This window comes from Oncorhynchus keta, chromosome 3, assembly GCF_023373465.1.
Source record: "Oncorhynchus keta strain PuntledgeMale-10-30-2019 chromosome 3, Oket_V2, whole genome shotgun sequence".
In the NCBI taxonomy this organism is placed as follows: domain Eukaryota; kingdom Metazoa; phylum Chordata; class Actinopteri; order Salmoniformes; family Salmonidae; genus Oncorhynchus; species Oncorhynchus keta.
This window is the reverse complement of record NC_068423.1, coordinates 9770648-9796021: the sequence shown is the minus strand read 5'-3', so window position 1 is coordinate 9796021 and position 25374 is coordinate 9770648. Positions and strand designations below refer to the sequence as shown.

At 43.5% G+C, this 25374-nt stretch overlaps 1 protein-coding gene and 1 long non-coding RNA gene across 5 annotated transcripts in view; both read left to right on the top strand.

The window, feature by feature from the left end:
- Window positions 1–25374, top strand: part of LOC118365752 (ankyrin repeat and fibronectin type-III domain-containing protein 1) — a 287901-nt gene that overhangs the window by 66383 nt on the left and 196144 nt on the right. For all 4 annotated transcript variants that reach the window (XM_052488465.1, XM_052488464.1, XM_052488459.1 and 1 more), the window contains one exon: window positions 20073–20254. In XM_052488465.1, coding sequence (XP_052344425.1) covers window positions 20073–20254 — 182 coding nt within the window. The remainder of the gene's footprint in view (window positions 1–20072; window positions 20255–25374) is intronic.
- LOC127914011 (uncharacterized) lies at window positions 1027–2740 on the top strand. The gene is made up of 3 exons (XR_008087596.1): window positions 1027–1200; window positions 1780–1845; window positions 2029–2740. It is a non-coding gene; the product is annotated as an uncharacterized LOC127914011 (long non-coding RNA).

Below are 25374 nucleotides of genomic sequence, written 5' to 3'. Positions count from 1 at the left end.
AGATATACTGCTGCTCCCGGACCAGGCCCAAATCTTTGTTTTTCCGCATAAAGAGGAAACGGAGATACAGGGGCCGTATATCCAGGTGCCTTGTGAGAATTCTATTGGCCAATGTGCAATCACTGGAGAATAAACTGGATGAGCTCTGTTCGAGACTATCCTATAACGGGACATTAAAAACTATGATATCTTATGTTTCATGAGTCATGGCTGAACAGCGACATGGATAATATACACTTGGCTGAGTTTTCCTTTCATCGGCAAGACCGAACAGCTACCTCCGGTAAGATAAGACAAGGGGTGGTGATCTATGTCTATTTGTAAATAACAGCTTGTGCGTGATGTCTAATATTGAGAAAGTCTTGAGGTTTTGCTCGCTTGAGGTAGAGTACCTTATGATAAGCTGTAGACCACACTATCTACTAAGAGAATTTTCATCTATATTTTTCATCTATATTCATCTATTTACCACCAAAAAACGATGCTGGCACTAAGACCAGTATAAGGCCATAAACAAACAAGTGGCTGGGGACTTTAATACAGGCAAACGTTTTACCTCATTTCTACCAGCATGTCCCGTGTGCAACCAGAGGAAAAACTCTAGACCAACTTTACTCCGCACATAGAGACGTGTACAAAGCTCTCCCTTGCCCTCCATCTGACTGATAGGCTTGCAGGAAGTACCAGTGACTCACTAAAGCGGAAGTGCCAGTGACTTGCTCAACACGGAAGTGGTCAGATGACACGGATGCTAAGCTACAGGAGTGTTTTTCTAGCACAGACTGGGATATGTTATGGGATTCATCCGATTGCATTGAGTAGTTGCACAACTTTCACTGAGGACGGGGAGGACATGACCCCCCCCCACACACACATTCTGAAATTGCATTTTTGTCCCCCCCAGTTTTATCATGGCACTGTGATACAAAACTCTGGTGTGCTTTAGGACCATGCGGATGCCTCAGGGGAGCGGTTGGGTAGGCTGTTTTCCGGTTTGAGCCGGCTGGATTTAGGACAGCACAGACCCCACTGTGCGGACAGGTTGTGTGAAGGTAAAGCTTCTGAAAGGCTGGCGTATGGGACCAACACGGGATAGATGAACAGAGGCGGTTGCTGTCTGTGTTGCGTTTTTTCTCTGAGTTGTAAAAGCAGGGAGAACAGAAACTGGCTACTCTTTAGTTGACTGATCTAGCTGGCAAGGTAAGCTGAGCTAGTAGTGTAACTGACATTTTAAGTTAGATAATGTTTCATCCTCTCTCGACTGAAGTAAATGAGCTGTACTAGCAGCTAGTTAGCTTGCTAGCAGCTACCACAGCAAGTTCACCTCTAGCAAGCCTCTAGCTATCTGTCAGGGAGCAGTATCTAACAGCTGTTGTGCGTGTATAGAAATGTTTTGTAGCAGTTGTTTTGTCCGGTTTCAACTGAAGTACATTTGATGATGTACCATTAACTAGCAGAGCTAGCCAAAAGTTGGCTAAATGTAGTTAGCTAGCTAGCTCACTAACTTCAGCTATTATTTTAGGCCTGAATCAAATGATGAAACTAGAGACCAAATGATTGAAGACCGATATTCTGACATTTTTGTCAGTGCAATGAGGGTTTCTACCGTGTCAGTGCAGTGAGTTTTATTAGTCAGTATAGCGATGTAACATTATTGATCTGTCAGTTTCCCTAGCTAATTCCCTACTTTTCACACTGACACGGTATAAACAGCTCTACGGGCATCACTGTCATGGTGCACAGTCAGTACACAACATAATGCTCATCATGTCTTAGCAGGATCAGATGGTGACAGGTGTCCCTGCAGGGTCAGACAGTCAGGGAAGACCAGCCTACAAAGCTCAGGTGAATTTTGCAGTGTATTATAACAATCAGTGAATGGATACTCAGTTTGATCTTGAATTGAGGGGTAGGCTACAATCTGGGAATAATGGTCATTTCAATTGTTTAACCATTGATTCTATTCACAGATAATATAATGTATAAACGTGCACCAATGTAATTCTTTGTCACGCCTCATCTGAGCAGGATCAGATGGTGACAGGGGTCTCACCAGGGTCAGACAGCCAGGGAAGACCAGTCAGTGATGGAGATGAGTTGAATTTTTGCAGATACAACACTTTATTCTCTCTGTGCAGCAAACACTGGACATGCAAAGAAGCTTCAAAGATTGGAACTATTTTAAGGCAGTCTGACAAATAGAGGCTTTTCCCGATGACACAAAGTATGTTTAACAAAAATGTGAAGAAGACCTGGGAGAAGCTATTGATGATGAATGGATACAGATATGTTAGAATACCCAGTCATGTTCATATAATCTCAGACATGTATTACTGCATCTTTAAAACCATCCAAAGAACGTACTATATGCCAGTAAAACTGAATATCATGCACACAGAAATGTAACTATTCTGCTAGAGGTGTAAAACACAAAAGGGAACATACAGATTATCCTGTCTCCCTGTTTTTGTTTGCTTAGTAATGTTGATACTGGAGACTGTTATCAGAAGAAACCTAGCATTTATAATGACTAAGGAATGCATTGCCATTAATTGGAAGGTTGGTTATCCTCCCACAATGGATGGGAGAAATGTCAAGTTATGTGTCACTAGATTTGATTTATTACAAGATTAACGGTGTACTGTGCAACTTTCATAAGGTTTTGATGCTTTATATGGAATACAGTACGACAAAAAGGAGTTTGTATTGAAAAAATGCCCACGTCAGGGTAGATAACTATTTCGGCAATCCCGAGCTGCTGGGCTGCTCAGTCCCAGCCCTGGGGGATAATCTGGAGACATGCTGACATAGAATAACAGACTCTTTGGCAGAATTCAGCCAGCCTTCACAAGACCATAACATATGCAAATACTGTATGTTTTGTTGAAAATGCTTTGTCAATCTGGCCTTGGCCTAACACACCTGAAACGAATAATGAAGGTTTCACTAAGATCCTAAAGCTATGCAGGTCCGTGGACCCCTGGGGGCAGGACTGGGTCACCCAGCTATATTGTGTGCAGATAAAAATAGTTCTACAGTACTATTAGGCCTATGATATGAATTATATGGGGGGGTGTACTGTTTCTGTGTGTTCATGTGTAGGTGTATGTGTTTTTATAAAACTTTTGTTTTCCAAATCTTTCCTTGAGACATAAAAAAAAAGATGGTGGGGTTTGGGCATGCAGACAACGTTTTGTTGAGGAGAGTGTTGAGTTATTGACTAGACTGGTGGGGGTTGGGCATGCAGGCATCTCGGGCTGGCTGGGCGGACTGGCTGAAATTTGATGTAGAGGATGTCTTAATAAAGAAAATCAAAAGTCTTTGTACATTATTTGTAAAAGTTGTTCATTTGTTAGGCTATTGGTTAAAGGTGCAACACAATATTGATTATTGAATGATCATTTATCTAGTTCAGTCTTATCAATCACTTAAACATATTAATAGTGATCTCTTATCCAGCTTGATGACTGGGCATTTTTTGCCTATTTTATGTTGTTCTACATAGAGACGGCGAGAATGGCCATGTTATATTGTGTAGAAATACAGGAATTTAGCTTTAGATGCCCCCAAACATGGGAGGACCCCCAGACCCCCCACCAAGATATCTCCCCCCATTTGTAAATCTAAAGTTGCGCCTCTGGCACTGAGGAGTATACCATCTCAATCACCGGCTTCATCAATAAGTGCATCGATGACGTCGCCCCCTCAGTGATCGTATGTACATATCCCAACCAGAAGCCATGGATTACAGGCAACATCGCATCGAACTAAAGGCTAGAGCTGCCGCTTTCTCGGAGCAGGACACTAATCCGTATGCTTATAAAAAAAAATCCTGCTATGCCCTCAGACGAACCATCAAACAGGCAAAGCGTCAATACAGGACGAAGATAGAATTCTACTACACCGGCTCTGTCACTCGTCAGATGGGGCAGGGCTTGCAAACTATTACGGACAACCAATCCACGAGCTGCCCAGTGACGTGAGCCTACCAGACGGGCAAAATGCCTTTCATGCTCACTTTGAGGCAAGCAACAGTGAAGCATGCATGAGAACAACAGCTGTTCTGGACGACCGTGTGATCACGCTCTCCGTAGCCGATGTGAGCTGTAACGGCGTTCGTCTGTAGAAAGAGAGTCGGACCAAAATGCGGCGTGGTGGTTACTCATGTTCTTTAATGATAATTTGAACGATACATGAAATAACTTAATATACAAAAACAACAAACGAAACGCGAAAACCTATTACAGCCTATCTGGTGAACACTAACACAGAGACAGGAACAATCACCCACGAAAACACTCACAGAATATGGCTGCCTAAATATGGTTCCCAATCAGAGACAACGAGAATCACCTGACTCTGATTGAGAACCGCCTCAGGCAGCCATAGACTACGTCGACGCCCCACAAAACCCCAAGACAAAAAACACACCACAATAACCCATGTCACACCCTGGCCTGACCAAATATATAAAGAAAACACAAAATACTAAGACCAAGGCGTGACATGAGCAAGATCTTTAAACTCCGAGCATGCGCTGACCAACTGGAAAGTGTCTTCACTGACATTTTCAACCTCTCCCTGACCGAGTCTGTAATAAATAAAACAAACATCAACACCATCATTCTGGAAACTCTAGACCCACACAAATTTGAATACCATCCCAACAGATCCATAGATGACGCAATCTCAATTGCAATTCACACTGCCCTTAACCACCTGGAAAAAAGGAACATCTATGTGAGAATGCTGTTCTTGGACGACAGCTCAGCGTTCAACACCATAGTGCCCGTAAAGCTCATCACTAAGCTAAGGACCCTGGGACTAAACACCTCCCTCTGCAACTTTATCCTGGACTTGCTGACGGGCCGACCCCAGGTGGTAAGGGTAGGCAACAACACATCTACCACACTGATCTTCAACACGGTGGCACCCTCAGGGGTGCATGCTTAGTCCCCTCCTGTACTCCCTGTTCACCCACGACTGCGTGGCCAAGCACGAATCCAACACCATCATTAAGTTTTCTGACGACACAACAGTGGTAGGCCTGATCACCGACAATGATGAGACCACTTATAGGGAGGAGGTCAGAGACTTGGCAGTGTGGGACGAACAGACCCCCATTAACATCGACGGGGCTGAAGTGGAGCGGGTTGAGAGCTTCAAGTTCCTTGGTGTCCAAATCACCAACAAACTATCATTGTCCAAACACACCAAAACAGTTGTGAAGAGGGCACGACAACACCTATTCCCCCCCAGGAGACTGAAAAGATTGGACATAGGTCCCCAGATCCTCCAAAAGTTATACAGCTGCACCATTGAAAGCATCCTGACCGGCTGCATCACCGCCTGGTAAACTGCTCGGCATCCGACCGTAAGGCACTGCAGAGGGTAGTGCGTACGACCCAGTACATAACTGGGGTCAAGCTTCCTGCTATCCCTGACCTCTATACTAGGCTGTGTCAGAGGAAGGCCCCAAAATTTGTGAAGGTCTCTCGTCTCCCAAGTCATTGACTGTTCTCTCTGCTACCGCATGGCAAGCGGTACCGGAGCGCCAAGTCTAGGTCCAAAAGTTTCCTTAACAGCTTCCATAAGACCACCAAGCCACAAGACTTGTGAAAAATGTATCCAATGGCTACCCAGACTATTTGCATTTTACCCCCCTCCCTTTTTTTTAACACGGCTGCGACTCAATTCAATTCAACAGGCTTTATTGGCATGGGAAACATATGTTAACATTGCCAAAGCAAGTGAAGTAGATAATATACAAAAGTGAAATAAACAATAAAAATGAACAGGAAACATTACACTCACAGAAGTTCCAAAAGAATAAAGACATTACAAATCATATTATGTGTATATATGGTGTTGTAATGATGTACAAATGGTTAACGTACAAAAGGGAAAATAAATAAGCATAAATATGGGTTGTGTTTACATTGGTGTTTGTTCTTCACTGGTTGACATTTTCTTGTGGCAACAGATCACAATTTTTTGCTGCTATGATGCCACACTGGAATTTCACCCAGTAGATATGGGAGTTTATCAAAATCGGGTTTGTTTTCAAACCCTTTGTGGATCTGTGTTATCTGAGGGAAATATGTGTCTCTAACATGGTCATACATTGGGCAGGAGGTTAGGAAGTGCAGCTCAGTTTCCACCTCAGTTTGTGGGCAGTGTGCACATAGCCTGTCTTTTCTTGAGAGCCAGGTCTGCCTACGGCGGCCTTTCTCAATAGCAAAGCTATGCTCACTGAGTCTGTACATAGTCAAAACTTTCCTTAATTTCGGGTCAGTCACAGTGGTCAGGTATTCTGCCACTCTGTACTCTCTATTTAGGCCCAAATAGCATTCTAGTTGGCTCTGTTTTTTTGTTAATTCTTTCCAATGTGTCAAGTAATTATCTTTTTGTTTTCTCATGATTTTCATTGGGTCTAATTGTGTTGCTGTCCTGGGGCTCTGTGGGGTGTATTTGTGTTTGTGAACAGAGCTCCAGGACCAGCTTGCTTAGGGGACTCTTCTCCAGGTTCATCTCTCTGTAGGTGATGGCTTTGTTATGGAAGGTTTGGCTTCCTTTTAGGTGGTTGTAGAATTTAACGTCTCTTTTCTGGATTTTGATAATTAGCGGGTATCAGCCTAATTCTGCTCTGAGTACATTATTTGGTGTTCTACGTTGTACACAGAGGATATTTTTGCAGAATTCTGCATGCAGCGTCTCAATTTGGTGTTTGTCCCATTTTGTGAATTCTTGGTTGGTGAGCGGACCCCAGACCTCACAACCATAAAGGGCAATGGGTTCTATAACTGATTCAAGTATTTTTTAGCCAGATCCTAATTGGTATGTCAAATTTTATGTTCCTTTTGATGGCATAGAATGCCCTTCTTGCCCTACTCACTCTCTTATCTACACATAGTCACCTTACCCCTACCTACATGTACATATTACCTAAATTACCTCAATTTACATGTACCCCCACACATTGACTCAGTACCTATATATAGCCTCGTTATTGTGTTGCTTTGTATTTCTTTTTTTAAACTTTAGTTTAGTAAATATTTCCTTAACTCTTATTTTCTTAAACATTAGTTGGTTAAGTGCTTGTAAGTAAGAATTTCCCGGTAAGATCGACACTTGCTGTACTCGACGCATGTGACAAATACGATTTGATTTGAGGTACAAAAGTAACGTTGCGGTAGTTATTTTCTCTGTCTGTTTCATTTAATTTACACAAGAACTGAAATTACAGTTGCTAATGGTAGGGGACATATATAAGTTGTTTGTCATAAAATATGATGTCTCTAGATCTATCGGTCTCTGGGTGATTAGGGAAAAAACTAAAAGTGTTACTTTCGTCCCGGTCCTCCCCTCGATGTGGTTGAGGGTAGAGAAATCTGATCCCAAATCTATCGTAAGGCCCAATTTATACCTCAAAAATATGGTGTGCGGTGCATAGATGGAAACCAACTGTAAACCTCCAGTAGAAACACATGGAAACACATTCATATCAAATCAAATGTATTTATAAAGCCCTTCGTACATCAGCTGATATCTCAAAGTGCTGTACAGAAACCCAGCCTAAAACCCCAAACAGCAAGCAATGCAGGTGTTGAAGCACGTTGGCTAGGAAAAACTCCCAAGAAAGGCCAAAACCTAGGAAGAAATCTGGAGAGGAACCAGGCTATGAGGGGTGGCCAGTCCTCTTCTGGCTGTGCCGGGTGGAGATTATAACAGAACATGGCCAAGATGTTCAAATGGTCATAAATGACCAGCATGGTCAAATAATAGATCTGGGACAGGTAGCACGTCCGGTGAACAGGTCAGGATTCCATAGCCGCAGGCAAAACAGTTGAAACTGGAGCAGCAGCATGGCCAGGTGGACTGGGGACAGCAAGGAGTCATCATGCCAGGTAGTCCTGAGGCATGGTCCAAGTGCTCAGGTCCTCCGAGTGTGAGAAAGAGAGAGAATTAGAGAGAGCATACTTAAATTCACACAGGACACCGGATAAGACAGGAGAAGTACTCCAGATATAACAAACTGACCCTAGCCCCCCAACACATAAACTACTGCAGCATAAATACTGGAGGCTGAGACAGGAGGGGTCAGGAGACACTGTGGCCTCATCCGATGATACCCCCGGACAGGGTCAAACAGGAAGGATATAACCCCACCCACTTTACCAAAGCACAGCCCCCACACCACTAGAGGGATATCTACAACCACCAACTTACCACCCTGAGACAAGGCCGAGTATAGCCCACAAAGATCTCCGCCACGGCACAACTCAAGGGGGGGCGCCAACCCAGACAGGAAGATCACATCAGTGACTCAAACCACTCAAGTGTCGCACCCCTCCTAGGGACGGCATGAAAGAGCACCAGTAAGCCAGTGACTCAGCCTCTGTAATAGGGTTAGAGGCAGAAAATCCCAGTGGAGAGAGGGGAACCGGCCAGGCAGAGACATTAAGGGCGGTTCGTTGCTCCAGAGCCTTTCCGTTCACCTTCACACTCCTGGGCCAGACTACACTCAATCATATGACCCACTGAAGAGATGAGTCTTCAGTAAAGACTGAAAGGTTGGGACTGAGTTTGCATCTCTCACATGGGTAGGCAGACCATTCCATAAAAATGGAGCTCTATAGGAGAAAGCCCTGCCTCCAGCTGTTTGCTTAGAAATTCTAGGGACTATTAGGAGGCCTGCGTCTTGTGACCGTAGCGTACGTGTAGGTATGTACGGCAGGACCAAATCAGAGAGATGGGTAGGAGCAAGCCCATGTAATGCTTTGTAGGTTAGCAGTAAAGCCATGAAATCAGCCCTTGCCTTGACAGTGTAGGGAGGCTAGCAGTGGAGTAATATGATTTTTTAAAAAGTTTTTCATTATCAAAGGATCAATAGTCATTCACTCACACCAGTTGAATTACATTCCATAACCACACTCAGTTTTACCTTTGATAAACTGATCCCAGGTCAGATTTCAGTGTCTACATTTGATGGGTTCTAAATCATTGGGATGTTTTTCTCTCCACCCTCTGTAAGCCACAGCCCTTCAGATTTGCTGACTATGACTTGGAGGTACAGCGCTGCTGTGATGGATGTCCGCGACCCATCTAATTCATCTCAAGCCAAACACTCTGCAAACGCCATCTTTTTTAAAACATTGTTTTACTACCTGGCTGGCAGATTCAGCAGCGTTTGGCTTGGGAGGATTTCAAATACCACTTGTTTTGCACTATCAGCTCCAAAGCTGCCTGCTAAAATCCTCAGTGTATCCTGTAAAAGGGTTTAGACATGGTCTGGGTCCTTCTTGGAGTTTTGTAAGAGAGGGAAAAGAAGGGGGTTGAGGGAGAGAGAGATGAGTAGAGAAATGGAAAGAGAGAGGGAGCGAGAGAAAAAAGAAAGGGAAAGAGCGGAGAGGGAAAGAAAGCAAGAAAGAAAGAGAGAGAGAGCATCGAGACAGGGCTTTCCCAACTCATCTCACTTGGCATGTGGGAAGAAGTCATTTCATTTTCCTCCGCTGGTTTCTTATCTGGCAAAGGGGGGTCATTGGGAGAAGCAGCGAGGGGAGTTGCCTCCATGGGAGCCTCGCTGTGAGGGTCTGATCCCGCCAGCACACACATCGCGCTGGGGAGCTCTGCCCAGCAGCCACTTCAACGGCATCACCGCCTGTGTTTACCTCTGTCCCTGAGAGGGAGATGTCACCTGGCTCTCTCTCACACATGCACACACACACACACACACACACACATACTGAAATGAAATGAACATATATATGCGCACACACGCATCCACACAGACTCACAAAGACACACAGACACACACATAAACTACAGTATAATTATTTTTTTCCTCACACTCACTTTCTCCTCTCTGAAAACACAAACAGACACAGAAGATTAGCTATTTAGCAATCTTGCTTAGATGTATTTTGGCTCTTCATTGTCCTCTTGGTTCCAGACTTCCTGTGCGGTAGCAGAGAGAACAGTCTATGGCTTGGGTGGATGGAGTCTGACAATTTTTGGCAGGGAGCTGCCATACCAAGAGTTGATGCAGCCAGTCAAGATGCTCTTGATGGTGCAGCTATAGAACTTTTTGAGGATCCGAGGGCCCATGGCCAATTTTTTAGGCATCCTTAGGAGGAAGAGGCGTTGTCGTGCCGTCTTTGCGACTGTGTTGGTGTGTTTGGACCATGATAGATCCTTAGTGATGTGGACACCGAGTAACTTGAAGCTCTCTACCCACTCCACTTCGATGTGAATGGGGGCATGCTCGGCCCTCCGTTTCCTGTAGTCCATTATCAGCTCCTTTGTCTTACTCATGTTGAAGGAGATATTGTTGTCCTGGCACCACACTACCAGGTCTCTGACCTCCTCCCTAAAGGCTCATCGTAGTCGGTGATCAGGCCTACCACTGTTGTGTCGTCAGCAAACTTAATGATGGTGTTGGAGTTGTGTGTGGTAACGCAGTCGTGGGTGAACAGGTAGTACAGGAGGGGACTAAGCACGCACCCTTGAGGGACCCCCGTGTTGAGGGTCAGCGTGGCGGATGTGTTGTTGCTTACCCTCACCACCTGTGGGCGGCCAGTCAGAAAGTCCAGGATCCAGTTGCAGAGGGAGGTGTTCAGGATCCTTAGCTTAGTAATGAGCTTTGAGAGCACTATAGTGTTGAGCGCTGAGCTGTAGTCAATGAACAGCATTCTCACGTAGGTATTCCTTTAGTCACTACCGTGGCCATAGTGAAGTGTGGATTGATGTGCAGTTTTCACTCAGTGCCTCCTCATGCAATAATGTGACATTTGGACAGAGCACAGTCCCTCATTAGTTGTGTTTGGGGAGCATTCCCTTCAGAAGGTCAGTGTAAATACTGCATTAATACGGAATACATTACCCAGCATACCACACAGACAGTTTGGGCACAACAAATGTTACCTAAATGTACGGATCTAACAGATTTTCTTCTTCTTCTTCAATTTTTCAGTTCAACTATTTTTCAACTGTATTCTGCCATGAACTTGAATCTTCTGTACTGACCAAGAACAAAGTGTTCTTACTATAATACTGTTTGATCTGAGCACTGACATGCTTTGGTTGGCGCACAACAAGGCGTATTAGCCCAGTGTTTCACAACCTTGGGACTTCCTCCTTGGGGCACCACATCAAAGTAGCACTGTTGAACTGACCAAATGCATGTCATCTCAGGGGTGGTCAGCAACATCTCATGGTTCGACGCCGGGTCCATCCGTGGACCAGAGGTTGAGAAACACTGTACGAGCCTGCACATAGGGGACATGACTTTGACATTTCTCTGAATTTAATTAAGTTAGATTTGTGTTTTGACAGCTTCTTTGGAGACAATTGGCATGACTGACATGTATGGTCCTGTTTGACTCAGTGTGTAAGAGCATGGCGCTACCCTTAGTGATTTGGAGGCCACAGGCAAAGGCCAGTCTGAGCTCCTCCTCCATCCCCGACGCTCCTCCTAGAACATTTTTTAAATGTTTTTTTTAGTAAAGACACAATTTAACTGTACAAATGTATTACCTTTTAATGTGCCATTGAACACAACCAGTCATGATGCTTTCATCCGATTGTCAAACAAATCACTTCAAAAAGTAGGTTACCAAAATATTTCCACATCCGAACAGCTCACTGTACACCCGCCAATTATTCTTCAGTTTACAGGTGGCTGAGACTATCTCACCGGAGAAACCATCCGAGTGAGCGAAACTCTTTTTGTCCAGACAGCATCAGATACATGGGCTACACATACATGTCCTCTGCCTCTGTCTCAACGACGATGGCAGTATTATCATCAGCACCTGTCTTTTTACTCAAGAAATGTGTATTGTATCCCCCTAGAGTCTAAGGGCCAGGGGCTGGGTTTCTACTAAGCAAGCCTCGTTGAGAACCAGGCTTCCCTAATATGGGTACACCTGGGGAAGTTCATGGCAGAAAAAGTAGCTAAATAGGGAGGGAGAACCGGTGTAAATCAGTGAAGCCTCACTACACATCAAATCAATCAATTGCCTTGCTTGCTTTTTTAAAACCACATCAAAATATGTTGATGTATGTCGATTTTGTGTATGGAGCACACTTCTGACAAAGCATAATTAAGTTTTTCTTCCAACTCTTCCAACTCTCTGCAAAATGTGTCCTTCCCAGTCTGAAAACACTGATAAATATAACGCATAGCAGCAACGGGCATGTGGGGGGAGTTTTCTTGAAATGTGACCGACCTCCTCGATTCGGTCTTATGTTGCAAAATTTGAAATTGGGGTATTTACAGTGGATAAAAGTAGAGACTCAGAGCTAGAACATGGTATATAATACACTACAGTTGAGGAACTAATGGGAAAGTAATTCTGCTTTGAAAGTTGATAAACTTGTAACCCCACTTTTGAGAAAATGGCCCTAAAATGTTTTGGGACACCTACTGGAGAGCTCTTCTTTGTCTACACCCTCTTAAGCCTTTGCTCCACCTATCTCTTTAAGAATTCACATGTGAGGTATAGTAGTGTACTAAACAACCAAAGATTTCAAGACTAAAGGCTGGTTTATACTACGTCTGTCGACATGTCAAGATGAGGAGCTGACATACAGTTGCCGGAGTGACATCATGAACATTCTGTTGTCGTCCGACATCAAACTTGTTGTTGTCGTCGTTATGAAAAAGGTAACACCAATAATCTCATCCGTATGCAAATGAAATTAGTAATGACAATCTAGTTTGTTAGAAGGTGTAAACGGCACAGTGAAATGGTTACTTGCATAGTGGAGTCTTTTATTCAGCTAGCTAGCTAAACAATGAACCATAATCCCAACTCATAACGTTACTACCCTGTATTAATCTACAGGTAGCTAAAGCTAACCAACTAGGTTCAATGTTAGCTAGCTAGCTAACATTAGGCTATAGTAGCAATGCAAATGGATTTGAGATATGAATAATCTTACTACACGTCATACACGTAACGATAGTCAGCCAGCAAACTAACAGTACGCTTTAACTTGCAATGAAAACGACTTTCTGACAAAATTAGAAACCAAGAAACATAATATCTGTAAATGTAGCCAGCTAGAGTCTCTTACCCGTATACATGGATGAATGCTTCTCCCTCTCTGTCACAGATGCCATGGTTGCCCTTAGTTTGAAAATGTAATCCAGGCAGGCGTTTTATACAAAAGCCTTCTATGTTCTCTTTTCGACTTCCTCTGCAGTTGCAATCAAATGCTATCCCTCTGCTTCCACAGGGTATTCCACTGATTTCAAACCTCTGTCCTCCAGAAAGTGAAGAGCCTTAGCAACACTTGTTCAGTTCTTCGTGATATCTTTCAAAAAATACGATTTAGAAAGGATTTCCTACACGTACTAAGCAGTTTGTGTTATAGACAGAAGCGTGCCACACGGCAGACCAATCCAAACTCACCTCTCGGCATGTCCAGCCCATCCATTATCTCAGCCAATCATGGCTACTGGGAAGGTTCCTGCCCTTTTCTGTGGCTAATCCAACTATGCTCGTAATGATTTTGTTTTTACAGTTTTTCTCAGTGGCTTTGGTGCATTTTTCACATCATCCCTAACATGTGCAAAATAATGAGTGCATTTCTCAGAACAATTTGTACAAACTGCAATATACAATAGATATGTTTCTATAGCTAGTCAGTCACTAAAAATCCTTAGTACATCTCTCAAAAGTAAATATTCATGCCAATGATCATGTCAGTGTCATCAGAATGATAAGTCATTGAGTCATTGTTCACGAACAAGGTCGTCAAAATGTTTAGGCATGTTGTCAATGTAACTGTGTACTTTGACAGTATTACCTGATGTAAACTTAGGCTACCGTTTGGATGACAGTTACTGTATTGAAAATTCACAAAGCTGCACTTCTATGGCATATATCAATTTCAACAGTACTATTTACATATATACTGTATGTGGGTTATTGATTGAAAGAGACTGGACAACCCAAGGGGCACAAAGGAAAAAAACGAAATTAGAAAGAAACACAGGAAACCACCCCTAAGGCACAACTTTGCCCGCAGCACTGTTGTGCTGTCTCTACACATCCAGACGTTCCTGTCTGTCGGCCCACATATTCTCATCCACATCACACCGGATATTTTCCCTTCCAATGCAACGTGGAACGAATCTTTTAGAATGCCTTATCCATCCTCTGCAGGCGTCTACTGTGATGTCCTCACATGCTGCATCCATTGCAGCCAGGGTCATCTGTGTGTGTGGCTGACGATCGTACACCTTCCACCTCCATGCTGAAAATAACTCCTCAATTGGGTTAAGGAATGGTGAATAAGGTGGGAGGAATTCTATGAGCATCCTCGGGTGGGTCACAAACCATTGCCTTATGATGTTTGATCGATGGAAACTCACATTATCACAAATGACCACATACTTTGGCAAATCCTCTCTAAACAGACCCCTCTCATCATCAGGGATGAGAGCCCTGTAGAGAGTCTCTAAAAAGTTGAGTAGATGCTGGGTGTTGTATGGCCCTATAAGGGGGATATGGGTTAGGACACCATGCTCCGAAATAGCAGCACACATGGTGATATTTCCTCCCCGTTGGCCTGGCAAATCCACAGTAGCTCTGTGACCGATGATATTCCGATATATTCCGATATTCCTTCTGCATTTGGTCAGGTTGAAGCCAGCCTCATCCACGTATACAAAGTTGTGAGAGGGTTCACTTGATTCCAACTCCATTATACGCTATATCCCAGAACAGACAGTTGAATTTGTTTTGGTAAGGAAGAGTGACATAAAATGCACATATATTGCATGTTCCTTCCACAGCAATGGAAATGTGTGCAGTTTATGCTTACTGTACTATGTATCACTATAAAATGTTGCTGTAAAGTAGTTACAGAGATATATGTTTTACCTGTACATACTGGTACCGTAGCTCCTTAACTCTGTCCTCATTCCTTTGGAATGGTACACGGTACAGCTGTTTCATACTCATCTGGTTTCTATGCAGCACCCTGTCGATGGTTGAGATGCTAACCGTATGGATGTTTTCAAAGACATCATTGTCTTCTATAATGGTCCTTTGTATTTCCCTGAGTCTCATGGCATTGTTTGCTAGGACCATGGTGCAAATAGCCTCCTCCTGTTGAGGTGTGAAAAGGGCTCCTCTGCCACCGGTTTGAGGTAATCTTGCAGTCCTATGTGGGGAGAAATGCAGTGATGCATCGCACACTTTCACATAGACAAAACTATGCGAACACACATTTTACTGTAAAACATTGCAACTCTGTGCTATGGTCTGTCTATATATGCTTGCCAATTGATTCTTCATGAGATGCACCTTTGAGCAATTTAGACAACTGGTTGATTGTTGGTTGAACTAACACTTTACATTCCTTCATGAGTGAGGGTCAATTTCCCCTGCACGATTCATCAATTCACGTATTTGTACAAAAGGTCTAATAGAAATGTGTAAAACTATGCTTGACAGTTTATGACAAATAGTTCAACAATTTTGCATGTAATGGCTTATGCAAGGAACTAATGCCTAGATGTTTTGAGGGGTAAGACTATTCAACAGAGAACCACTACTACATATTTTGTACTATTTTTTTCTACTATATTTTGATCAACATGACATGAGCAATTGATCATGTGGAAAAAAGCTGACACTTGTACATTATCAATTGCAATTTGTTCAAAGGAATAAGAAATTGCTTTAATGATGTGCAGAAGTGACTAGATGATTTGGAATTTGTACAAGTAGTATCAAGAATTGCACTTTTGATCTAAGAAATGCACCAAAGCGACTGAGAAAAACTGTAATTATTTGTTTTTAAGGCACATGAAAGTTTCACATGTTCCAGAAGGAATTTCATGGCCCCAAAAAATGTATTTTTTTAATAAAAAAATTAAAAATAATGTTCAAATGCCTCTCCTGTGAAGTAGTGATGTGCAACATACGCCTAGTTTCCTGAAACGAGTCACAAATGTAACATCCAATAAAAATTTGGCTCCCAGCAGACCGTTCAAACTGTTTTTGCAATGTAAAATTCTCCAGACCTCCAAGGGTGATTATGGAGGTATGGCAACACAAGACTACTACTAAACTAAGTAATAGTTTTATAATGGTCATACCAAAGATAATTTTGCTATTTATTTAGAGTTTTAGGACCCCTATAGGTATATAAAAAAATTAATCAATAATTTGATGAAACATTGACTTTAGCCTTACTGCTATTAACCCATAGAAATGCATTGAACAGAGAATGCAATGTTTTATCAAAAGGAAGTATGTTTTGAAGTGTCTGTCCTATATCTGCGATATAAGAAAGCTCAGGAATTAAAAAAATAATAATTGTGCAGTGGAATTACCTGTATACCTTTGATGTGGAAATAACCTATTTACTTCCATACATTTTGGGGCCAAGTACCAGGGTACCTTCAGACACTTGTGAACAAACACCATCGTGTTCGTGGGAGTCTCATCTTTCCATAGAGGGGTCATAATAATTTATAGGTCAAACCGTTGAGACGCTACAGACGTTTTCGTGAGAAGACCAATTTTTTTTCTCCTGGTTTGACAAACACCGCGGTAGATCTGCTACCTTGCTCCTCAGGTGCGAAAGGCTGACATCAGTGAAATATATCTCTAACTTATACAGATTTTGATTTATTATACCTTGAGAGGAGCATGGGGGGTCATTATTTTAATATGTTTTTATGCCTAGCTCATGAGACCCCTTGATGAAGTCAGGCCTGAGGCAATCGCTTCTACTGTCTAATGGCAAGTCTGCCTAATTGTGGCGCTAGCCACGTCAAGTTCAGGGGTTCAATTCCGTCTGGGATGACAGGAAAATGTATGCATTCACTGCACGTCGGCTAAAAGTGACTGCTAAATGCCATATATACAGTGAGGGAAAAAAGTATTTGATCCCCTGCTGATTTTGTACATTTGCCCACTGACAAAGAAATTATCAGTCTATAATTTTAATGGTAGGTTTATTTGAACAGTGAGAGACAGAATAACAACAACAAAAATCCAGAAAAACGCATGTCAACAAATGTTATAAATTGATTTGCATTCTAATGAGGGAAATAAATATTTGACCCCCTCTCAATCAGAAAGATTTCTGGCTCCCGGTGTCTTTTATACAGGTAATGAGCTGAGATTAGGAGCACACTCTTAAAGGGAGTGCTCCTAATCTCAGTTTGTTACCTGTATAAAAGACACCTGTCCACAGAAGCAATCAATCAATCAGAAACCAAACTCTCCACCATGGCCAAGACCAAAGAGCTCTCCAAGGATGTCAGGGACAAGATTGTAGACCTACACAAGGCTGGAATGGGCTGCAAGACCATGGCCAAGCAGCTTGGTGAGAAGGTGACAACAGTTGGTGTGATTATTCGCAAATGGAAGAAACACTAACGAAACACTAACTGTCAATCTCACTCGGCCTGGGGCTCCATGCAAGATCTCACCTCGTGGAGTTGCAATGATCATGAGAACGGTGAGGAATCAGCCCAGAACTACACGGGAGGATCTTGTCAATGATCTCAAGGCAGCTGGGACCATAGTCACCAAGAAAACAATTGGTAACACACTACGCCGTGAAGGACTGAAATCCTGCAGCACCCGCGAAGTCCCCCTGCTCAAGAAAGCACATATACATAACCGTCTGAAGTTCGCCAATGAACATCTGAATGACTCAGAGGACAACTGGGTGAAAGTGTTGTGGTCAGATGAGACCAAAATGGAGCTCTTTGGCATCAACTCAACTCGCTGTGTTTGGAGGAGGAGGCGCTGCCTATGACCCCAAGAACACCATCCCCACCGTCAAACATGGAGGTGGAAACATTATGCTTTGGGGGTGTTTTTCTGCTAAGGGGACAGAACAACTTCACCGCATCAAAGGGCCGATGGACGGGTCCATGTACCGTCAAATCTTGGGTGAGAATCTCCTTCCCTCAGCCAGGGCATTGAAAATGGGTCATGGATGGGTATTCCAGCATGACAATGACCCAAAACACACGGCCAAGGCAACAAAGGAGTGGCTCAAGAAGAATCACATTACGGTCCTGGAGTGGCCTAGCCAGTCTCCAGACCTTAATCCCATAGAAAATATGTGGAGGGAGCTGAAGGTTCGAGTTGCCAAACGTCGGCCTCGAAACCTTAATGACTTGGAGAAGATCTGCAAAGAGTAGTGAGACAAAATCCCTCCTGAGATGTGTGCAAACCTGGTGGCCAACTACAAAAAACGTCTGACCTCTGTGATTGCCAGCAAGGGTTTTGCCACCAAGTACGAAGTCATGTTTTGCAGAGGGGTCAAATACTTATTTCCCTCATTAGAATGCAAATCAATTTATAACATTTTTGACATGTGTTTTTATGGATTTTGTTGTTGTTATTCTGTCTCTCACTGTTCAAATAAACCATCATTAAAATTAGACTGATTATTTCTTTGTCAGTGGGCAAACGTACAAAATCAGCAGGGGATCAAATACTTTTCCCGCTCACTCTCCATTTATTAATAGGTTTTTGCTGTTACAGCCTATTAATGTTGATTGTGGCTTTGTGTGAATGCATTGTTCTGAGTAAGGCCTATTAGACTTGTTATAGTGTTACCACAGATATTGATTCACTACCGTATGACTACTCTCTTATTTCATTATATTGAGATGAGAACCTTGGTGATTATGATTGTTATTGATCTGTATACAAATCGGTAGGTGGTTCTCTTTTTTTCATCATATGGTTAAGCACTGGCCACATACAGTGCCTTGCGAAAGTATTCGGCCCCCTTGAACTTTGCGACCTTTTGCCACATTTCAGGCTTCAAACATAAAGATATAAAACTGTATTTTTTTGTGAAGAATCAACAACAAGTGGGACACAATCATGAGGTGGAACGACATTTATTGGATATTTCAAACCTTTTTAACAAATCAAAAACTGAAAAATTGGGTGTGCAAAATTATTCAGCCCCCTTAAGTTAATACTTTGTAGCGCCACCTTTTGCTGCGATGACAGCTGTAGGTCGCTTGGGGTATGTCTATCAGTTTTGCACATCGAGAGACTGAACTTTTTTCCCATTCCTCCTTGCAAAACAGCTCGAGCTCAGTGAGGTTGGATGGAGAGCATTTGTGAACAGCAGTTTTCAGTTCTTTCCACAGATTCTCGATTGGATTCAGGTCTGGACTTTGACTTGGCCATTCTAACACCTGGATATGTTTATTTTTGAACCATTCCATTGTAGATTTTGCTTTATGTTTTGGATCATTGTCTTGTTGGAAGACAAATCTCCGTCCCAGTCTCAGGTCTTTTGCAGACTCCATCAGGTTTTCTTCCAGAATGGTCCTGTATTTGGCTCCATCCATCTTCCCATCAATTTTAACCATCTTCCCTGTCCCTTCTGAAGAAAAGCAGACCCAAACCATGATGCTGCCACCACCATGTTTGACAGTGGGGATGGTATGTTCAGGGTGATGAGCTGTGTTGCTTTTACGCCAAACATAACGTTTTGCATTGTTGCCAAAAAGTTCAATTTTGGTTTCATCTGACCAGAGCACCTTCTTCCACATGTTTGGTGTGTCTCCCAGGTGGCTTGTGGCAAACTTTAAACAACACTTTTTATGGATATCTTTAAGAAATGGCTTTCTTCTTGCCACTCTTCCATAAAGGCCAGATTTGTGCAATATACGACTGATTGTTGTCCTATGGACAGAGTCTCCCACCTCAGCTATAGATCTCTGCAGTTCATCCAGAGTGATCATGGGCCTCTTGGCTGCATCTCTGATCAGTCTTCTCCTTGTATGAGCTGAAAGTTTCGAGGGACGGCCAGGTCTTTATTTTTACTTTATTATTAACAAACTTAGCACGCCTATCTAGGTAGCAAAGAAAATGTATCTTGTCGGTTACGGAATTCAAACCAGCGACCTTTAGGTTACTGGCCCAACACTCTAACCTCAAGGCTTCCTGCTGCCTCATACAATTTATATCAACTCCAAGTCAGTAAAATAACATCTGCTGAAAGTCCATATTAATGTACTGTTATATTACTGATCACCTGTTATTGATTTGTCTCACCACCAGGTCGTTGGAGAGGAAGCTGCAGAGGCCTCTATTGGCCAAGTCCCGGACACTACCCAGCATCCCCCAGTCCCCTACCGTGGCCAGGGTCCACCACTCAGACCTGATTGGTGGGAGTCCTCCTCGCAGGACGTCTTTGGCCAACAACAACAATCAGCCCAAGGCCTGCACTTTGCCTCCTGAAGGTTAGAAAAAACCTTTCTCACTCAATCACACACACGCACGCACGCACGCACGCACGCACGCACGCACGCACGCACGCACGCACGCACGCACGCACGCACGCACGCACGCACGCACGCACACACACACACACACACACACACACACACACACACACACACACACACACACACACACACACACACACACACACACACACACACACACACACACACACACACACACACACACACACACACACACACACAACCACAGGAAAGGCCTGCTTCAACCAATGCTTGTGCTTTTGGGGGCTGTCTTTTAATGTCCATAGGTAGCTTACCTTGTAACCTTTTCCTCAGGCTAATTGTGCATAGGCAGAAGTGTCTGGTGAACGAGAAAGCCTTTACTTACCTTGAGACATAAGTGTTAAGATGGTAGCTAACTGTCTTGTGTAAGTCTCTGCATTAAAAAATACACGGCAACTCTCTGACATTCAGAACACAGACTTTGGAGAGATGGGCCGCTGTTTCCTAGGACTCTCTGAGCATTCAGAACACGGCGCAGCAGAGTTTGGAGAGATGGGCCGCTGTTTCCTAGGACTCTCTGAGCATTCAGAACACGGCGCAGCAGAGTTTGGAGAGATGGGCCGCTGTTTCCTAGGACTCTCTGAGCATTCAGAACACGGCGCAGCAGAGTTTGGAGAGATGGGCCGCTGTTTCCTAGGACTCTCTGACATTCAGAACACGGCCCAGCAGAGTTTGGAGAGATGGGCCGCTGTTTCCTAGGACTCTCTGAGCATTCAGAACACGGCTCAGCAGACTTTGGAGAGATGGGCCGCTGTTTCCTAGGACTCTCTGAGCATTCAGAACACGGCACAGCAGACTTTGGAGAGATGGGCCGCTGTTTCCTAGGACTCTCTGAGCATTCCCGCCAGTGACGCACACCAAGCTCAAATTGTTTCACATCCAAACGGCGGTCTGAATACTGACAGAAGACTGCTGCCGCTGTGTATATTTGGTAGCCTACTAGACGGAATGGTCGTAAGTTCAGAGGGGAGGCAGAGCTTTGACGAAGCCGTCTGATTCCTGTCAGATACGCGGAGAGACACGTCTTCCAATCTCTTCCCCTCGCACTTCTGTAATTCCCCTGCGCCTTCGATATCTGATTCCCTTGTTACAAAGGGTGCCCGCTTCCCAGACAGGGCACATGTCTCTCTGTCTGTCGTGGATAAGTTCTATTTTTACATCAAATGCCTATTTCCTTCACCCGAACCGGTATCTCTAGATTGGATAGGTGATAAGATGGATGATGACATATGGAAGTTCAAAAGGAAAACGCTGCTGACGTAGACAAGCAGTGCATTCGGACTGTATTTAGACCCCTTCATTTCTTCCACATTTTGTTACATTACAGCCTTATTCTAAAATTACATTGTCCCCCCCCTCATCAATCTACACACAATACCCCAAAGCAGTTTTTTTTTTAAATGTTAGAAAAAGTATTACAAGTAAAACACTTAAATATCACATTTACATAGGTATTCAGACCCTTTACTCAGTACTTTGTTAGAGCATCTTTGGCAGCGATTACAGCCTCAAGTCTTTTCTTCTTGGGTATGACGCTACAAGCTTGGCACACGTTTATTTTGAGAGTTTCTCCCATTGTTCTCTGCTCTCAAGTCCGGGCTCAGGCTGGGCCACTCAAGGACATTCAGAGACTGTACTTAGGGTTGTTGTCCTGTTGAAAGGTGAACCTTCGCCCCCAGTCTGAGGTCCTGAGCGCTCTGGAGCAGGTTTCCATCAAGGATCTCTCTGTACTTTAACTGTGGGATCTTATATAGACAGTTGTGTGTTTTTCCAAATCATGTCCAATCAATTTAATTTACCAGGTGGACTCCAATCAAGTTGTAGAAACATCTCAAGGATGATCAATGAAAGCAGGATGCACCTGAGTTCAATTTCAAGTCTCATAGCAAAGGGTCTGAATACTTATGTAAATAAGGTATTTCTGTTTTTTTATTTGTAATAAATTAGCAAACATTTTTAAACATTTTTTCTCTTTCTTATTATCGGGTATTTTGTGTCGATTTAAAAAAAAATGTAATCCATTTTAGAATAAGGCTGTAATGTATCAAAATGTAGAAACGTGAAAGGGTCTGAATTCTTTCCGATAGGCTGCACTTTCTATTGATGGACATGAAGCTATTTTATAGCTTCTTATCAAGTCTCATCTGCTGATAACAAAGTGAAATAGACGTTAGCGTGGATAAGACTGGCATACTTTGCAAAAGTTTGACCTACAGCCAACAGGCTTGGCTATAGCCTATTTTAAGAGTTAGGAAAGAGGCCTAAATGCAAAAGGCAAATGGAAACTATGGAGCACATAATACATCCTTTAATAGATGAGTGAATGTTGGTTGTATATAGAAAGTCGTATCCAAACTTGTTGCTGCTCTGTGAAAGGTATGGCACAAAACAATAGCATTAAACACCAGCTCCCCACATTCCAGAGGCTTCGCTGTGAAATGATCACCCACGCGCCACATTCCCAGTCTCCCCGGCAGGCCTGACAACTGTCAGAGAGCCGTCAGCAGGAGCGGAGGGGTCGCCAGTTCAGGGCGCCAGAGGCTAAGTCGGCGCAGCCTCGCATAAGCCAGAGCCAGCCTGACTCGCCTGACTCTCCGACTCGCCTGACCCTCTCCCCCCCAAAATATGTCCCCATAAAACCGAGCCATCACCCTGAGTCGTTCCGAATAAATTCTGTGGTATGTTCCATTTGGGGATATGAAAGTTGAACGTGATTGATGCCATTATTGTGTCTGTCAGGAGGGCTTTTTCATGTGCCAGTGTATATGCTGTTTAAAGGGAGCGAGCACCGGTTCCCTTTGAACAGGACGCTCCCAAGAAAGTTTCCTTATTGTTCTTGCAAGAGACAGGCAGACAGACAGGCAGGCAGCCAGACAGACAGACAGGCAGGCAGGCAGACAGGCAGGCAAGGCATTCGTTTGGGAGATATTTTCTTAGCAGCAGTATAATCCTTCATAACCCACTCTAGGGCCACCCTGTGCCAGTCAGCCTGCCGGAGCTGTCACTATGTGAGTCACTGAACCGACTCGCTCCCTCCCCCACTCTCTCCTCTTATTTCCCACTGTATGATTGCAGGGGGAAAGAAAATAAAACATTTAAGAAGCATGAAGAGGCTAAGGCAAGTAAAGTAGAAAACACATTTTAAAGAATCCAAATGAGTGGAGAAATAGGCCCAAATCAGCAAATTTCTGATTCAGAAACAGTTGTTGTGAACCCTTCTCTTTGTTTCTCTCTTTCTCTCTCTTTCTCTCTTTCTATCTATCTATCTATCTATCTATCTATCTATCTATCTATCGTTAAATATTTGTTATATACCCTTTGTTGGCAATGACAGAGGTCAAACGTTTCTGTAAGTCTTCACAAGGTTTTCACACACTGTTGCTGGTATTTTGGCCCATTCCTCCATGCAGATCTCCTCTAGAGTAGTGATGTTTTGGGGCTGTTGCTGGGCAACACGGACTTTCAACTCCCTTCAAAGATTTTCTATGGGGTTGAGATCTGGAGACTGGCGAGGCCACTCCAGGACCTTGAAATGCTTCTTACGAAGCCACTCCTTCGTTGCCCGGGCGGTGTGTTTGGGATCATTGTCATGCTGAAAGACCCAGCCATGTTTCATCTTCAATGCCCTTGCTGATGGAAGGAGGTTTTCACTCAAAATCTCACAATACATGGCCCCATTCATTCTTTCCTTTACACGGATCAGTCGTCCTGGTCCCTTTGCAGAAAAATAGCCCCAAAGCATGACGTTTCCACCCCCATGCTTCACAGTAGGTATGGTGTTCTTTGGATGCAACTCAGCATTCTTTGTCCTCCAAACACGACGAGTTGAGTTTTTACCAAAAAGTTATATTTTGGTTTCGTCTGACCATATGACATTCTCCCAATCTTCTTCTGGATCATCCAAATGCTCTCTAGCAAACTTTAGACGGGCCTGGACATGTACTGGCTTAAGCAGGGGGACACGTCTGGCACTGCAGGATTTGAGTCCCTGGCGGCGTAGTGTGTTACTGATGGTAGGCTTTGTTACTTTGGTCCCAGCTCTCTGCAGGTCATTCACTAGGTCCCCCCGTGTGGTCCTGGGATTTTTGCTCACCGTTCTTGTGATCATTTTAACCCCACGGGGTGAGATCTTGCGTGGAGCCCCAGAACGAGGGAGATTATCAGTGGTCTTGTATGTCTTCCATTTCCTAATAGTTGCTCCCACAGTTGATTTCTTCAAACCAAGTTGCTTACCTATTGCAGATTCAGTCTTCCCAGCCTGGTGCGGGTCTACAATTTTGTTTCTGGTGTCCTTTGACAGCTCTTTGGTCTTGGCCATAGTGGAGTTTGGAGTGTGACTGTTTGAGGTTGTGGACAGGTCACTTTTATACTGATAACAAGTTCAAACAGGTGCCATTAATACAGGTAACGAGTGGAGGACAGAGGAGACTCTTAAAGAAGAAGTTACAGGTCTGTGAGAGCCAGTATGTGCTTATTTGTAGGTGACCAAATACTTATTTTCCACCATAATTTGCAAATAAATTAATTAAAAATCCTACAATGTGATTTTCTGGATTTTTTTTCTCATTTTGTCTGTCATAGTTGAAGTGTACATATGATGAAAAATACAGGCCTCTCTGATCTTTTTAAGTGGGAGAACTTGCACAATTGGTGTCTGACTAAATACTTTTTTGCCCCACTGTATGTATACACTGCTCAAAAAAATAAAGGGAACACTAAAATAACACATCCTAGATCTGAATGAATGAATGAACGAAATATTCTTATTAAATACTTTTTTCTTTACATAGTTGAATGTGCTGACAACAAAATCACACAAAAATGATCAATGGAAATCAAATTTATCAACCCATGGAGGTCTGGATTTGGAGTCACACTCAAAATTAAAGTGTAAAACCACACTACAGGCTGATCCAACTTTGATGTAATGTCCTTAAAACAAGTCAAAATTAGGCTCAGTAGTGTGTGTGGCCTCCACGTGCCTGTATGACCTCCCTACAACACCTGGGCATGCTCCTGATGAGGTGACAGATGGTCTCCTGAGGGATCTCCTC